Source organism: Callionymus lyra, chromosome 16 (assembly GCF_982586985.1).
Source record: "Callionymus lyra chromosome 16, fCalLyr1.hap1.1, whole genome shotgun sequence".
Lineage (NCBI taxonomy): Eukaryota > Metazoa > Chordata > Actinopteri > Syngnathiformes > Callionymidae > Callionymus > Callionymus lyra.
In genome coordinates, this window is record NC_141833.1 from 17,827,179 (window position 1) to 17,845,449 (window position 18,271).

At 36.6% G+C, this 18,271-nt stretch overlaps 2 protein-coding genes across 3 annotated transcripts in view; both read right to left on the reverse strand.

The window, feature by feature from the left end:
- The window catches only part of lig1 (ligase I, DNA, ATP-dependent), a 74,078-nt gene extending 61,637 nt beyond the window's left edge, over window positions 1–12,441 (reverse strand). The window contains exons 1-5 of one of the 2 annotated variants that reach the window (XM_087810286.1): window positions 12,294–12,441; window positions 11,835–11,894; window positions 9,780–9,960; window positions 7,381–7,537; window positions 3,268–3,405 (exon numbers count right to left, since the gene is read on the reverse strand). In XM_087810286.1, the coding sequence (XP_087666412.1) occupies window positions 3,268–3,405; window positions 7,381–7,537; window positions 9,780–9,960; window positions 11,835–11,894; window positions 12,294–12,310 (553 nt within the window). In that variant the 5' untranslated portion in view covers window positions 12,311–12,441. Of the gene's footprint in view, window positions 1–3,267; window positions 3,406–7,380; window positions 7,541–9,779; window positions 9,961–11,834; window positions 11,895–12,293 lie in introns of both variants that reach the window. The other variant, XM_087810285.1, reaches the window with a different exon arrangement.
- A 660-nt stretch (window positions 12,442–13,101) lies between these two features.
- LOC148064020 (ETS domain-containing transcription factor ERF-like) lies at window positions 13,102–18,026 on the reverse strand. Its single transcript, XM_087810367.1, has 5 exons — window positions 17,969–18,026; window positions 17,408–17,639; window positions 16,084–16,204; window positions 15,820–15,910; window positions 13,102–13,271 (listed from the first exon to the last, which is right to left on the reverse strand). Exons 1-5 carry the CDS (start codon window positions 18,024–18,026, stop codon window positions 13,102–13,104), a joined length of 672 nt encoding a protein of 223 aa, XP_087666493.1.
- Window positions 18,027–18,271: the final 245 nt, after the last annotated feature.

Below are 18,271 nucleotides of genomic sequence, written 5' to 3' on the forward strand. Positions count from 1 at the left end.
ATCATATTTATTCAGCTGCGGAGGAAGATGAATTTGCTCCTGACACACACAGCGATCTGGCGTTGGATATCCAGACTGCAGGGAAATAACAGCTGCCACCTGCCGCCGCTCGCCGCCATTACTTTTAATATTTCCACCACGAATCTGAGCCGGTGTCAGAGAGAGGGAGGTGGAATAAAGACAGAGGAGCTTCTAGGGAGAGATCTGAGGTCGTGATTGGTCCGACGCCGGAAAAACTCTATGTAGTCAGAGATCCTGCTCTCCAGACCAGAGAAGTTTCAGGGTCTAGAAAATCTTAGAAAGTACTTCTTTTACTGGCACTTGATGATTCAAGCTAATCATTCTTCGTGATGTCCAGAAAGTTCAAGTTTAAAGACTTTTCTTTCCCCCCAAAGTTAATTTTTTCCCTGAGGCGACTTGATTTTTTTGTATAAAGTTAAACTTATTCCAAGGATTTCACAGAAGAAGCACCCGAAGAAGAGCCGTTTGCAGCTTCACCGTTATAACCGACTCGCTTTTTTGCAGGTGGTCTCGAAACTTTCTGTAAAAATAACACGTTCATATACTGTAGGTTTTTGTTGACTTCTTAACAGCACATTTTTCTCTTTTTCTTTCTTGGTCTAATATTATTTTGGATCTTAAAAAACAATCTTTCTTTAAAGTAACTTTCAAGATTCTTTCTCAAAGAAATTCAATTTAGATTGTCCTTTGCTAGAGTTTAAGTTTGTTTTGCCGTTTTAAAAGAAACAAGTTTATGAAGTATAGCTAATGGCTACATTTCAGAAACATGGATAAGTCGTAGAACTAATGGCTTTATTTAAGAAAAAATGTCCAAGTAGTGGCACGAATGGCTTCATTTTAATATTAACATTCTATGACTCATTTTTCTTCTTTTCTCTAATATTTTTTATCATCTCAAAAAAAAAAAAAAAACTTCAGTGACTTTTGAATACATTTTATTTTCCTTAAAATTCAATTGATTTCTTTCTTTTCTGATGGCTGAGAAATCTTCTAGGAGTTTGAGAGTTTAAGTTAAAAAGAAACAAGTCTAAGAAGTAGCCATGTGTAAGTCCTAGCGCTAATGGCCAAATAAAAAAAATTCTATTCAATTTAAGAAGCATGAACAAGTTCCCCAAAAAGTTTTTTTTTCCCAGCAGCGACTTCATTTTGTTCGTATAAAGTCAACAGTGACGCCTAAAATGTGGGTTTTTTCCCAGTATTTTTTGTAATAATAACAGAAAAGGCACCTGAAGAAGAGCCCTTTTTTGTGCCACATCTGAAACGTACCATGAAGATCAATACAGAAAACTTGACATTTTTTAACAATTTACAGCAAATTTACAACGTTTATATTTTTTAATAATTTTTTTATCCTAGTGCTGAGTTTTAAGGATTTTTTGATGCATTTATAAGTCACAGCACTGATGCCTACAATTAGTAAAAATATTCAAACTAATAGCTACCTTTTACATCAAAAAGTTATTTTTCCCAGCAGCAACTTTATTTCTTTGCTAAAAGTAAAACCTCGCTGAACAGTGACACTTTTTTTTGTCTTTTTTCCAGTATTTTTTTGTAATAAAAACTGAAAAAGCCCCTGAAGAGCCATTTACCTTTTTTTTTTTGTGCAGCATCTGAATCGTAGCATGAAGATAACTACAGAACTTTTTTGTTTGTTTTTAATTTCGTCTAATATTTTGTTGGCATCACTAATAAAAACATTGTCAGCATCTTAATGGTTACCGTCACCTTTCTTTTCCCCCTAGAATTTATCTTCAATTTTCTTTTTTATTCTTTTTATTTTTAACCCTTGTGTTACCTTTTGTTTTCAGGCCTTCGGGTCACTTTGACCCGGAGATATCGCAAGAGTTAATCAGATTAAGTCGTTTCTTTTGCTTTCTTCTTCCGAGTCGAGACCAAACAATGACAACAAATCGCACTGAAAACACGGACTTGATAAGACTATTCAAGGACTTCACTGTTGAAAAGCAAACTAAACGACTGCGTTGTATCTTTTGTCACGTGCTCGTCCGCCCCTTCACTCGCTGTCACGGAAACCAGGACGACCCGATAATTGAATAAAATATTGAGACATTAACGAGACAAAGCGCCGACACTCGCAGCTCTCCAGCCTAACGAGGCCGACGGATCGTTTAACGCCGACATCAGCCGACGCCGTCAGGTCTGATGAATGAACGACAAGACTTTTTTCTTTCTTGTCCTTAAAGAAAAGTGAAGGAGAAACGATGATTACGGATCGAGCGGCAATTAAAACAATAAGCTACAAGATGGCGCTAATGATGAGAGCGTCGGATTGTTCCACGAACATCGTTACGACGGTGATTATAGTTCGACGGCGAGATGGAAAGACTTTCTACGAGTCGTGTTGAAGAGATATTTACACACGACTCATTTAGAGGAAATATAACTATATATAGAGCTGCACGATATTGGAAATAAGTCCATATTAGTGTCTTGAATTGCGATATTAATGCGATATTTTTTTGTCTTTCACCTAAAAATGTAGCCGCGTGCTTGCGCTATTTTTAGTTTTTTTTTTTTTAAATAATACCTTAACTAAATAAAAAATAATAAAAAATATAAAACCTTTCGTTTATTGACGCGCTTCGGTGCCGAAAATCACGTATAACGCTCAGTCTCGCGGGACTTGCATCGGGTTTCCCGCGAAAGTGGGCGACATCAGAGAGGAGCCGCCGGCGTGTCGCGATATGACCAAATCAATAATAAATCCACCTCCTTGTACGCGCACACATTACACTTTATAAATGACGCTAACAATATAGCTCGTTAGCATACGATGAAGACGGACAGGTTTGCACTTTGTTGGAAGTTCACGACCTTATAAGAAAACAACTGACACAAGATGAAAAGTTCCGACAAAGGAGATTGAAAGAGATGAGTGACAGGTTCACTAGTGTTTGTGTAAATCATAAGTTAGTATTACTTCCGTGTATATACTGAGCTAAGTCTGCGCGATGGCAAGACGCGTCGCCGTAGCAACCGAGCCTAGCAAGCTGCGCCGCACAGCTCACAGACAGACGGAGACGTAAACGACAACAAGACATAGAAGTACAAATTTCAGATTTCACAGAACGTGAAAACTGATTGGTCAAAATGCACATACAAGTAATGCTTGATTTCTACAATATCGAAGTTTTTTTTATATATATCGTGCAGCCCCAACTATATACAATAACTATTAAAACAGACGTGTTGTTGCCACGAGTGTCCTGACACATTGAAACACACCTGGACTCTCGTCACCTGCGTCGACTCGCGCTCGCTTCTTCTGCCGACTCTGCGGCGTCGAGGAGTCCGACTCGTCCTTCGGGCTCTCGGCGTCGCTCTTCCTCTCGTCCAGCTTCCTCTTCGGAAACATCTTCCTGGCTGTTGACGAGAACAAGAGAACACGTTTAAGTCGTAGGGCTAATGGCTACATTTATGAAACCCAAACAAGATGTGGCACTAATGGCTACATTTATGAAACCCAAACAAGACGTGGCACTAATGGCTACATTTATGAAACCCAAACAAGACGTGGCACTAATGGCTACATTTATGAAACATTCACAAGACGTAGCACTAATGGCTACATTTTAAAAACATGTACAAGTCACAGCGCCAATGGCTAAATTTTAGAACAATTTGTGAATCATAGCGCTAATGGCTACTTTTTAGAAACATGAACAGGTCACAGCACTAATTGCTACATTTTAGTAACATTCAAGTCATAGCACTGATGACTACTTTTTAAAACATTTAAAGATCATAGCACTAATGGCTACTTTTCAGATACATTTAAAGATCATGGCACTAATGGCTACGTTTAAAAACATGAACCGGTCACAGCACTAATGGCTACATTTTAGAAACATTTAAATCATAGCACCGATGGCTACTTTTCCGATACATTTAAAGATCATAGCACTAATGGATACTTTTAAAAACAAGAACAGGTCACAGCACTAATGGCTATATTTAAGAAACATTCAAGTCCTAGCACTGATGACGAGTTTTTGGCAACATGTACAAGTCGTAGCGCTAATGGCTACATTTGAGAAACATGTACAAATTGTAGTGCTGATTGTCACATTTTATAAACATTCAAAAGTCATAGCACTAGTGGCTACTTTTAAGAAACATTTAAAGATCATAGCACTAATGGCTACTTTTTGGAAATATGTACAAGTTTTAGTGCTAATGGTAACACATTATAAAGATTTAAAAGTTATAGCACTCATGGCTGCTTTTTATAAACATTTAAAGATCATTGCACTAATGGCTACTTTTAGAAACATGTATAGGTCATAGCACTAATGGCTACTATTTATAACCATTTAAAGATCAGAGCACTAATGGCTACATTTTAGAAACATTTAAGTCATAGCACGGATTGCTACTTCTTGGAAACATTTAAAGATAATAGCACTAATGGCTACTTTTTCGAAACATTTAAAGATCATAGCACTAAAAGCTACATTTTAAAAACATGTACAAGTCGCAGCGCCAATGGCTACATTTACTAACATGAATACAATAAGTCGTAGCACTCATGGCTACATTTAACAAACATGTATGAGTCATATCACTAATGGCTACATTTAAGAATGAATTGTAGCAGTAATGGCTACATTTCAGAACCAGCAGTTGAGCACAATGATCCAACAGATGTATAAACAAATGCAGATCTGACTGTTAAAGATGGAAATTTGAAACAGATTGTTTCGAAATATTTGTTCAAGATTCTACAGCTCGCACCGACTAGTGGAGTCGAGGGATACCTGGAAAAATAACAGAGTTTATTTTCTGAGAACTTGAGTGTTTTTCTCTGAACTTGTTTACAAGAGAATTTAAAAAAAAGTTTTCTTCAAGTTTTGTCAACGTATAAAAGTAAAGCAATGAAAATATTATGAGGAGTTTAATATCTTTTGTCTGCACGAGGGAAGCTTTAAATCGAACTTTAAAGATTGAAGCTGACGTTGGAATCAATATCCGCCTTCATTGATAAAAGATTGATCAATAAAGTGTCATAAATAAAAACTGATATTTACAGTTAAAAAAATCTATTTCCTCAAATGATTTGGCAGTTCGTCGTCGTTCGGGCTCACGTCGCCCGATCAAACCACGCCAAGGAAACAAGACGAGGCAGAAGCTCTCAGAGGCTCGTCTTCGCGCGATGCTAATGGAAACATTAAACTCCACTTGAAACAGTTTCCAGAGACAGCTTAGAATTCTTCTCCCATTTCCTCCCTAATTTAATAAGTGCTGCAGGGCAAATTGCTCTTGGTACCGCATCAAACCCTGCTAAGGTTCTGGAGCAGGTAGCTGCCGATGCGTCTCTTCTGTTTATCATAATGAAAGCATTAACCCGCGACATTAAAAAGCCAATTTCCGGTCAATTTGCGGCGTTAGTCTAATGCCTCGCTGCTGATGGCGGCGGCGTTTGTTATTCCGAAGCTGCGTCAACAGCAACAACACAAACCGGGTCATTATCTGCTCGGAGAAGGCAAAAGGAAAATTAAGATAAAAGCTCTTTTCTTTCTACAAACGCACAGAAAGCGGCTCCACTTAGGATCCGGCGGTTCTGTTTCATGTGGAAGGCGGGCTGTTAGAAACTGTGGGTTTCGGAGGCTGAATTAAACATGGATGGCCTCGTCTGTTCTTGTTCGGCTGGACGCCTTCATTTGCTGATCGCCGCAATAAAAAGGCAGAAATCGCTAAGATGCTCGAAAGACGAAATCTAAAAAAAAAAAAAATCAGTCACATGTTAAGGAGCAGAACCCGGGATTGAACGCGTTTGCCTCTAGCTCCCCCATGTGTTAGAAAAGTGTAATCATGTTGGTAAAACCAAAACGGATTTGAGAAAATATCGATACATCGATGTATGGATTTTTCATTTTCACAATAGTGTATTGATATTTAACAGCACTGTGTCAAATTGTTTTAGCATTTTCATCATTCATTTTTTATGGTTATTATTTTTATAAAGTGTGTTTAAAATAATGTAATGTTTTTAATTAAGCCATCAACATCGACATAGTCACAGCGTTTGCTCATTTTTGTGTTGCAATTAAACTTCAAGGCACTAGAGGGCAGCAGTCATTGCGTCCTCCGCAGCTAAGGACGAGAGGATACAGTGACTCCAGCTTCTTCTTCATATTTTGGAATCAAATTGAAAGCAGCAAAAGTTTTTATTTGCCTTTAAAATATTTTTTTTACCATGGATCTTTTATTGTTTACAGTTAAATGCAATTATTTTCTTTTTTTATTTGCTATGCAACATGCAAATATTCACAACATTTTTTCATTTTTGTGTTGCAATTAAACTTCTGACGGCTAGATGGCAGCAGCCCTTACGTCCACCACAGCTAAAAGGAAAAGAAAATCCTGGCAATGACTGAGGACGAGAGGATACAGTGACTCCAGAAGCTTTTAAAAGCTAATGTTTGGACATCATTTGCTTTGAAAACAAATGAAAGCAGTTACGACTTCATCAAGAGTCATGTGGTCTGAAAATTCTGCAACACCAGAGTCAAGTACTCGACAATACTACACATATATCCTTGTTACTACAGTATCAAAAATATCGTAGTGTTGACCCTGTATCAGGTGGTGTCTGAAACTTTTTTCTTTTAGCTTGTATTAAAGTGTAAACAATATGTTTATATATTATAACTATAAATAATTCCAATAGTGTAGATGGTTTTATTTACATATTTGCATCTAATTTGTCCGATATTTATACTTATTATGTTATATACGTTTGTCGTGCAGCGCTGTTATATTAGAGTTTCATTCTTTTCAGTTCATGAGGTTAAATAAAGATATTTTAAATTCAAATAAATCCATCCAATTTATCAAAACATGAAGACATGTCCTACAAGGAAGGAGTGTTATTGTTTATTTTATCATTTGTTGTGTTTTTAAAACTATACAAATGACTTGTAAGTGATGCTAAGAATCACATCCTGAATCGTACCTCTTATCATTGAGTCCTGGGGTGTATATGTAATAATGTAACCTGAAAGACGATCCGAGTCAGTGATTGACAGATGAGGCAGAGAGACAGACGGGTGGATCAGACAGACAGAAAAAACAGTTGAAGTGTAAAGAGAGTCTGAGCTCGACTGTGCCGGCAGCACCGAGCAGCTATTTCAGTAACGGTGTTAACAAGAAGTTTAACCTCGTCACGTTCGCGTCGCTCCTCGAGAATTCATCCTCACATTTGTTTCAAATAAATCTCGCTCAGGGCTGAGGAATTAAAGTTCAGTCTGCAGCGACTTCTCTCAAAAATAAAAAAAGAAGAAGAACATCTGAGCTCGTAGTAGAGATCACAGGGAATTACAAATCCTTGACACTGACCCGTCTTGCGCTTGGCGACTCCGGAGGGCGAGATGGAGTTGGGCGTGCTCGGAGTTCCTGGCGAGGCGGAGGCTGAGGCGGGAGTGGCCGGGGTTATGGGGGTAACCGGGGCGGGCGGAGGAGACAGCGGCGTGGGGACGGCCTTGAAGACGTCTTCCTGCTGGACAAAATAGTTGGTGAAAAACTGTTCAATAAAAACCTTAAAATCCAAAATAGCGACATCGTAGTAAACACATTTAATTACTGTGAATAAGGGTCACAAGAACCGATACTTTGGTGCCGGCGATGAAAAAAAATACATCAATAACACAACAATAACAATAACAAATCTTGGCGTAGACGACGTGGGCAGTAATCTCACTCTGGGAGTTTCTGCCGTCTACAGCGACTTCTGCTAATACGAGTGAAAACAAGACGCCTCGACTTATTGATAAACCAGTAGGAGTCTCGTTTGGAAATACTTGAGATTCAGAGAGGATGAAAGTGGAGTAAATATCGACCCCTGCAAACCTGTAAACCTTTAAGTCTCTGAAGCTCGGAAACTGAATGAAGAATCACTTGAACGACATCCTGACTCGTTCAGAGAGTTCAAGTTCAGGGAATTTCAGTTCGATATAACGTTAAAGTAACAACAACACACTTGTTATTCGAGCGAGAGGCGCTTTACTACAGACGTGTACTTTTATAATACTAAATTAAGAGTCAACATGTTAATGTATCATTGTGAGTTGCTTTCTGAACTCATTTTATTTGAATTAAACCTTTATTTTTTACTTTACAGTGAAGGTCTGACACAGACCAGGAGCGACTCAGGTTTTTTTTAAAGGCTTGTTTGTTGTTGTTGATTTTCTTTTTTATAAAGACAAATGTTTCAGTTTGTTATTATACTTGAAGGCTGCTCAACACTTTTTTTAAGTTTAACAGTTGTCACTTTATTTAATAAAGTTATGTTCTTAAAAATAAATGTTACTTGTTTTAACCCTCGTATCAAAAAGTATCGGCAAAATGTCCTCATTTTGTAGAAAACAGACTTTTTGTTAAAAATGGAAATAATAATTGGAAAATACAGGAAATTAACAAAAGAAAACAAATAACTGCATTATTCTGCTTGAATTAAAGATTTTGCTGATGTTTAAATTTCATGTTTTTATTTGCAAATTTGTGGTTTTGTTTTACGGGAAGAACATATTAAAACACGAAAATCCATTTGAATTATTTAATTCTGTGTGCTGGATCTATAGACTATAATTTGTATGTAATTTTTTAACAGTAAAATGTATATGTATATCGATATCGCGATACCGGCATGTGCAATATGTATATCGAGAACATGTGCGATAATTTCTTATTATTATTCATTGTATAAATCAAGCATTTCTTAATTGTGCACTTCGTCCAATCAGGCGCAACCTTAAATGCGCACTTCGTCCAATCAGGCGCAACCTTAAATGTGCACCTCGTCCAATCAGGCGCAACCTTAAACGCGCACTTGGTCCAATCAGGCGCAACCTTAAACGCGCACTTCGTCCATTCGGGTGCAACCTTAAATGCGCACTTCGTCCAATCAGGCGCAACCTTAAATGCGCACTTCGTCCAATTAGGCACAAACTTAAACATGCACTTCGTCCAATCAGGCGCAACCTTAAACGCGCACTTCGTCCATTCAGGTGCAACATTAAATGCGCACTTCGTCCATTCAGGCGCAACCTTAAATGCGCACTTCGTCCAATCAGGCGCAACCTTAAATGCGCACTTCGTCCAATCAGGCGCAACCTTAAACGTGCACTTCTTCCAATCAGGCGCAACCTTAAATGCGCACTACGTCCAATCAGGCACAACCTTAAACATGCACTTTGTCCAATAAGGCACAAACTTAAAAGCGCACTTCGTCCAATCAGGCGCAACCTTAAACGCGCACTTCGTCCATTCAGGTGCAACATTAAATGCGCACTTCGTCCATTCAGGCGCAACCTTAAATGCGCACTTCGTCCAATCAGGCGCAACCTTAAATGCGCACTTCGTCCAATCAGGCGCAACCTTAAACGTGCACTTCTTCCAATCAGGCGCAACCTTAAATGGGCACTACGTCCAATCAGGCACAACCTTAAACATGCACTTTGTCCAATAAGGCACAACCTTAAATGCGCACTTCGTCCAATCAGGCGCAACCTTAAACGTGCACTTCTTCCAATCAGGCGCAACCTTAAATGCGCACTACGTCCAATCAGGCGCAACCTTAAATGCGCACTACGTCCAATCAGGCGCAACCGTAAACGTGCACTTCGTCCAATCAGGCTCTACGATAAATGCACACTTAACAAAAATCTTGAATCGTAATTTAACAAAAGAGACAAACATCACAAAGATGGGGTTGGATCAACTCCCAAAGGTCACCTCACCTTCACGATCTTGTCGGCGGCCTCGGCGCAGGCGTTGCTCTCGGTGGTCGCCTGCTCCTTCTCGACCGGAGCTTCGTCTTCGTCGCTGTCCAGTAGCTGCCGGCTGCGCTTGGTCACCTTCTTGACGGGCGAGTCGGTTTCCCGGACGCCGTTCTGGACCTTGAGCGGACTCTTGGCGGGCCTGGGGGTCGCACACGGGTCATCACAGTCAACGACGATCAAAGGGAAAAGTCACTCTGGATTTATACGCCTCTTCAGGAAACTCTTCATGGACTCTGACCATGTGACGGGAAGTTTTGAAGGAGAGAGGTCAGAATTCATCATCATAGCCACTGACGGATGATAAATGGAATATTTTCTCCACTCGTGTGATAATTAACTTCGCATGGACTTCTGGATTACAACCCTCGACAGGTTTGACGACCACTTAGGACGATAATTAGAGTCAACGTGACCGTTTTACAAATCGCACTCGGTTATTAATCTTTGTTTCCATTCAACACTCGGCTCGGTCCAGACTCAAGTGTTTCTCTACATATAATTACTGAATATTATAATTCACTCGCACTCAAATGATGGTAGAATTCAAAGGTATTACACTTTATATCACACTGGGCTCTATGAAGCCAGTGACGTTAGTTTCTCCCATTTATTATCTTTCTACATATAATTATGTTTATATCTATGTATATCTTCTTTATTGAACATCCAACAGTTACTTGAATGACATGTTTATGTTGATTTTTCAATCGATTTATTTACCAATTTATCTTGTGTTATTTAACACATCTCACATAACTGTATTTGTATTTCTGTTTATCGTCCTGTCTTTTATAATAAAATAAAAATACCTGTGAAAGTTTCTATCCTGATTTGCTTTTATTCTATTCATATTTGTATATTTTTTTCATATTTGCATTTTTTACATTCATGTTTGTATTTTCTCTATTCATTTTGCATTTCTCTCTATTTTTTTTACATATATTTGTATAGTTTGCATTCATTTTTGTATTTTCTCTATTCACTTTGTATTTCTTTCTATCTACATTTGTATTTTTTCTATTCCCATTTGTATTTTTTTTGCATATTTGTATTTTTTCTGTTCCCATTTTATTTTTTTTCAATCCTATTTGCATTTCTTTTTTACATATTTGTATTTTTTCTATTCCCATTTGTATTTTTTTTACATATTTGTATTTTTTCTGTTCGCATTTGTATTTTTTAATATTCCCATTTGTATTTTCTCTAGTAATATTTGTATTTTTTACATTAATATTTGTAATTTCTCTATTCATTTGTATTTTCTATATTTATATTTATACTTGTATTTTTATACTTTTATTTGTAATGTTGGTGTATAAATATTGTCAGTTTCTGATCAAATTTTAACCAACTACTGTTTCCAATAAAAATGTAATATCTTACATTACCATTTCATTTTTTCTCATTTAAATGTAAATTAATTTTTTGGAGATACAGTTTTGACTCAATTTTCTGTCGTCCTCATTTTGTAGATATTATTTAATAATATATTTTTTATTTGTAACGCACTAGGCCACCATGCAGACAGATTCAAAAACAAATAAAATGACAAATTATAAGTTAAGACTGTAACAAAAGTGGAAAAAAAAAACTACAAAACATGGAAACTATAAAACAAGCGTTAAGAATTAATAAAACTGTGTAAAATGTGTGTTTTTAGCAGTTGAAAAACAATATCCGACTTATATTTACTTCACTCTTCTGGTTTGTTTACGCCACTTTAATAAAGGCATATATTTTTTGTATTCATCTCATTTTATTTATATTTAATAATTTGATTCTGTTCAAAACGGCATTCCACGACACCTCAAAAAACATAAACCTTGTTTGATTCTAGATATACTGACAGGTGAAGTGAGGAGACTATGGACGATGATGTTTGCCTATGATATAGTGACGTGTAGTGACAGAGGTGGAGAAGAAGCTGGAGATAAGAGAACTGAAAGGTTGAGGAAGGGAAGTAAAACCAGTGGAGATCTACTCATGAACTAGTAGAATTTAAAAAAAACTTACTTTTTCTTTTTCGGTTCATCCTTGATTTTCTTCGCAGTATTCTTGGGCTGGAAGAACGAACTGATGACGAGAATATCCGTTAAAGAAGTGAGAATCTCTACCTTCAGTGAAGTAACAAGGGAACATGGTGCGTCGTCTACGCCATTTGTGTCTCATTTAATGTTGTTTTTAATGGTTCCTACAAGTATAATTTAGTTAAATGTGGAATTAAAATCGTTTTTAGTGTATTTGTGTACGTTTGTCTGGTGATGTAGGAAATGATAGTGTAGCTTTATATCTAAATTAAGCATTTTTTAAATGCCTTTACGATTGTAAATACATCCAACACATGTATTGACGCATTTAAAACAAATTGTGTGTTTATAAAAACTACTTAAAACATGTTTTTCTTCTCGTGAAACTTCAACAATAATCAAGCTAATATCATGCGCCTCCTCGCTAGCTTAGCATGCTACTTACGAGATGCTGCGCTGCATGTTGTCTCGGAGCCTCTTTGGTCACTTTTTTAAAAAATGTTTAAAAATCGAAAAAGGTTTTCACAGGAAACTGCTCAAAAGAAAAAGAGAATCTCCCGCGCTGAGACCACAGCGACACAACACTCGGGATTATTACGCGCCAAAGTGACGTATTCGTAAAAGATCGTTTGTGGAGACAGATGAGCACTCTGTGTGTGTCGTGGCGAACCCGGAAGTCAACACCGAGATGTACGACTTAAAACAGAAAATATTTATTAATATATATTAATTAAAACATTTATTATTATCATAACTATTTATTTAACGGATAGGAAATACGATGATGTATCCCGAGAGCTAACGCTACAATAAACGTCTACAGATGCCTTTAAATTAAAATGAAAAAACATATATTTGTTATAATATTGATATAAATCAAGTTATTAAGAATAAACACATAACGTAACGTAAAATATGTTGCGAAATAACCCTAAATGATTTGTACAATAAAAAAAAAGGAGTAAAGGATATAGGAGTGATACATCTTTCGTTCAGTTGTACTCCTTCCTGAGAAAATGGAGGTTCAGGAGGAGTTCAGGACTTTACTGCCCCCTAGAGCCCGGGAGTGGAAACAGGAAATAAAGTTTAAAAATCAAGAAATTAAATAAATAAATCGAGTCAAAATGAACTAATTTAATCTTAAAAGTGCCATGTTGTTGTTTTTTTTGTCAACAAGACAAGTGCTGAGAAGCTGAATTAAAAAAAAAAACTATTTTGTTAATAACAGTAATGATGAGGTGATGTTGTCTTCTTCACTCTCTCTTCTTCTTCTGCAGGTCGTCGTGTCCAGGTTTCTTCAGTCCTCCCACCTTTCCGCCGCTCACTTCCCACTCAGTGACGTGGGTTCGACACAGAGAAGGGAACCCGGGGTCCCCCTGGAAGGAAGGGGGTCCACACACCAGGGGGTCCTGCAGGAAGCGTGCTGGATGGACGGGTCTGGGGAGGCAGCGGGGGAGCAGGAGAGGGTGAGGGTGAGGGTGAGGGTGAGGGTGAGGGTGAGGGTGAGGGTGAGGGTGAGGGTGAGGGTGAGGGTGAGGGTAGCGAGGAACGACTGTGAGGACAAGAGTTTGGTTAGAGACGCAGAAGACTTTCACCAAACATTCTGAATATTGTCATTAATCGAAGAAGAACGATTGTTAGTATCAGTGAAAGACAGTAGAGGCAGTAAAGTTGTAGTCATTGAAGTACTGAATTATTTCAGTTGTACAAAGTCATCATAGCAGTATCAAGAATCCTTAGATACAGTATTATTATTTGTATTATTAATAGTATAAAGTTATCATAAAAGTACAGAAGTATTACTAGCAGTATAAAGTAAACACAGACGTATTTAGGCATTACTTGTATCATAGTATAATTAAACTATTTAAGTAGTATAATGAAATCATAGTAGTATTTAAGTATTTTTAGTAGTATAAAGTATTCAAAGTAGTATAAAGTAGTAGTATAAAGTAGCCATAGTAATCAAGTTTTTAAGTTTTCTTAGTAGTATAAAGTAGTAATAGCAGTATTTATGTATTTTCAATAGTTATCATAGTAGTACTGAAGTATTCTCTGTAGTATAATGTAATCATAGTAGTGTCAAAATATTATTGGTAGTGTAATGTAATCAAAGTAGTATTCAAAAATGATTTACAATATAATTTAATCATACAAGTACTGAAGTACTCTGAGTAGTGAAAAGTAATCATATAAGTACTGATGTGGTCTTAGTAGTATACAGTAATCCTAGTAGTATTTAAGTATTCTTAGTAGTACAAATAAATAATTGAAGTACTGAAGTAATCTTAATAGTATATTAAAGAGTGGAAGTAAATGCTGAACTAATCATAATAGTATTATAGTAATCATATTAATGCTTGACTTTAAAAAAATATCTTATAAAAGAGTGGAAGTAATACTGAATTTATTGTAATAGTAAAGTAGTCTTAGTAATACTGAAGTAATTCTAATAGTATTAAAGAGTGGTAGTAACACTAAAGTAAATGTATTGTTATTAAAGAATGGTAGTAATACTGAAGTAATTGTATTGTTATTAAAGAGTGGTAGTAACACTAAAGTAAATGTATTGTTATTAAAGAGTGGTAGTAACACTAAAGTAATTGTATTTTTATTAAAGAATGGTAGTAATACTGAAGTAATTATATTGTTATTAAAGAATGGTAGTAATACTGAAGTAATTATATTGTTATTAAAGAATGGTAGTAATACTGAAGTAATTATACTGTTATTAAAGAATGGTAGTAATACTGAAGTAATTGTATTTTTATTAAAGAATGGTAGTAATACTGAAGTAATTATATTGTTTTTAAAGAGTGGTAGTAATAATGAAGTAATTATATTGTTATTAAAGAGTGGTAGTAATACTGAAGTAATTATATTGTTATTAAAGAGTGGTAGTAATACTGAAGTAATTGTATTGTTATTAAAGAATTGTAGTAATACTGAAGTAATTATATTGTTATTAAAGAATGGTAGTAATACTGAAGTAATTATATTGTTATTAAAGAGTGGTAGTAATAATGAAGTAATTATATTGTTATTAAAGAGTGGTAGTAATACTGAAGTAATTATATTGTTATTAAAGAGTGGTAGTAATACTGAAGTAATTGTATTGTTATTAAAGAATGGTAGTAATACTGAAGTAATTGTATTGTTATTAAAGAATGGTAGTAATACTGAAGTAATTATATTGTTATTAAAGAGTGGTAGTAATAATGAAGTAATTATATTGTTATTAAAGAGTGGTAGTAATACTGAAGTAATTATATTGTTATTAAAGAGTGGTAGTAATACTGAAGTAATTGTATTGTTATTAAAGAATGGTAGTAATACTGAAGTAATTGTATTGTTATTAAAGAATGGTAGTAATACTGAAGTAATTGTATTGTTATTAAAGACTGGTAGTAATACTGAAGTAATTATAGTGTTATTAAAGAGTGGTAGTAATAATGAAGTAATTATATTGCTATCAAAGAGTGGTAGTAATACTGAAGTAATTGTATTGTTATTAAAGAGTGGTAGTAATACTGAAGTAATTATACTGTTATTAAAGAGTGGTAGTAATACTGAAGTAATTATATTGTTATCAAAGAGTGGTAGTAATACTGAAGTAATTATATTGTTATTAAAGAGTGGTAGTAATACTGAAGTAATTATACTGTTATTAAAGAGTGGTAGTAATACTGAAGTAATTATATTGTTATCAAAGAGTGGTAGTAATACTGAAGTAATTATATTGTTATCAAAGAGTGGTAGTAATACTGAAGTAATTATATTGTTATTAAAGAGTGGTAGTAATACTGAAGTAATTATATTGTTATCAAAGAGTGGTAGTAATACTGAAGTAATTATATTGTTATTAAAGAGTGGTAGTAATACTGAAGTAATTATATTGTTATCAAAGAGTGGTAGTAATACTGAAGTAATTATATTATTAGTGGAGGTAAAATAGTTCAGTAGTACTTCACCTCCCTCCATGAGTGACGGGGGTGCGGCGGGCGGATGAAGACCAGTGTTGGGGGGCGGGACGGGGAAGTGGATCGGGCTGCCCGGGACCAGCTGGAGAAGGATGACACGAACTTAATTATCGTTAACGAGCCTCGTCGTTTCCTTGACAACGAAAAGTACACGTTTCATTTGAAGAGGAGTTTGAACTGGTCGTCGTGGCGACCGTCGTCTAAACGATGGCGTGAGTGAAGCATGAAGGAGGGAGGAGGAGAGAGAGGAGTGACCTGATGGAGGGATGGACCCGGCATGTCGGGGTAGTTGACCAGGATGAGTTTGGTGAAGTTGAACTTGTAGGTGAATCGTTTGCCTTTGGTCTTGTGCAGGATTCGTTTGTTGTAGTAATACCTGGAAGCAGAGAAGACTCGTTCACGCGACTCACCGGCTCTCTGACTCATCAATGGCCTTTTACTGACTCGTTTACCAGGCTGTGGAACTGGATCTTGTTTAAAGACTCGTTTAGAGAGTTTTTTTATAGATTTACTGACTCACTTCATGAGTCTTTTTTTTATTTATTAACCTATTACCCTATTTCATGAGTCATTTACAGACTCATTTACTGACTCACTTACTCACCTGTTAACTTATTTGTGTAAAGAGCCATTAAGTGACTTGTTTTAGTGCTAGTTTAGTGAGTCACTTGTCTACTGACTCATTTGCAAACTAGTTCACAGACTAGTTTACTTTGTTTACTGACTCATTTTCCAAGTCTTTGACTCACAAAAGAGCCATTTCCTGGCAAGTCTAATGACTCTTAAGAGAGTACTAAAAGGAGCCATCTACGTATTTACTGACTCATTGACTGGTGTTTTTCTGCGTGCTAGTTTAGTGAGTCACTAGTCTACTGACTCATTTGCAAACTAGTTCACAGACTAGTTTACTGAATTATTTTCCGAGTCTTTGACTCACAAGTCTACTGACTCATTTAGAGACAGTTTAAAAGAGCCATTTCCCGGCAAGTCTAATGACTCTTTAGATAGTATTAGAAGGAGCCGTCTACGTATTTACTGAGTCATTGACTCGTGTTTTTCCTGTGTGTAACTTTTTTTAAACTTATTAACCTGTTACCTAAACTGCTAACTGAGTCGACAAATGAGCTGTTTCGTGAGCCATTTACAGACTCGTTAACTGACTCATTTACTTGTTTGTGTAAAGAGCCATTAAGTAACTTGTTTGCGTGCTAGTTTAGTGAGTCACTTGTGGAGTGACTCATTTGCAAACTAGCTCACAGACTAGTTTACTGACTCATTTCATAGTCTTTGACTCACAAGTCTACAAACTCATTTAGAGACCGTTTAAAAGAGCCATTTCCCGACAAATCGAATGACTCTTTAGAGAGAATTAAAAGGACCTCGTCTGCATATTTACTGACTCATTGACTCGTGTTTTTCTTGTGTAACTCATAGTCCAGGTGAGTCACGATAATTCTCTTTGGTGAATTCTTGAGTCGTGGAACCGAGTCGGCCCATGAAGACCCGGCGGTGGGCGGAGCCTGTGGTGGGCGGAGCCTGTGGTGGGCGGAGCCTGTGGTGGGCGGAGCCTGTGACTCACCTGAGCGCTCGGCTGAGTTTGTCGTAGTTCATGTGGGGCTTCCCCTTCCTCTCGCCCCACAGCCGGGCCAGCCTCTCGGGGTCCCGGATCACGAACTCGCCCCACTCGCGGCCCCAGCCGATGGCGCCGACCTCGCCGCCCCCCAGCAGCTCCAGCAGGAAGTGCCACAGCTGCACCTGCCGGGATCCCGGGGACCAGGCCGGCTTGTAGGCCCAGTCCGGGTACAGCAGCGCTGGTGAGAGTTTGATTGACAGGCGGTTAATGAGCTCATCAACGTCCAATTAACTGACGGATGAGACGATGATGATGATGATGATGATGATGATGATGAAGATGATGAGCCGCTGACAGACTCATTTTAAAAGTCAACGTGTCACTTCCTGTTTGAGCTTCAACTTTATAAACCAAAACAATTATAATGTAATTTTTACAAGATTGAAAATTTAATATGTTCTTATTAAAACTGTCGATCATGTGACAAAGCAAAATCCTGTCAACTGATAAAAAAACATGTGACTTGTGACGTCATATTTTTTATTTTTTTAATGAGAGGAATCCTACTTCTGCTCCAGTACGATGACGTCACACGACCGAGGGGGGCGCTGCAGCCGCACTGCATCTGAAAAATGAATATATATATATATATATATATATATATATATATATATAACAAAGTAATTACAAGTTTTTAATTCTGTTCAATTAATATCATAATTACAACTTACATAGTTATTAAAGTTTATTTAAATTCTGTTTGTTTTTGGTTTTTTTTTACAGGATTTTCGCAATTTAATTTGTACATTTTGGAAAAACTTTAAAGATTTAAACATTTTTTACATGTTTTTAAAAAATGTAATTATTGAT

Bases quoted from the DNA above. Each gene is read 5' to 3' on its own strand.
- LOC148064020 (XM_087810367.1), bottom strand. From the start codon at position 18,026: ATGCAGTGCGGCTGCAGCGCCCCCCTCGGTCGTGTGACGTCATCGTAC. The intron at 16,205-17,407 runs GTGAGTCACAGG...CTCTGCTTCCAG, and splicing joins AAACTCAGCCGAGCGCTCAG to GTATTACTACAACAAACGAA. The intron at 13,272-15,819 runs GTGAAGTACTAC...CCGTCCATCCAG, and splicing joins CCCGTCACTCATGGAGGGAG to CACGCTTCCTGCAGGACCCC.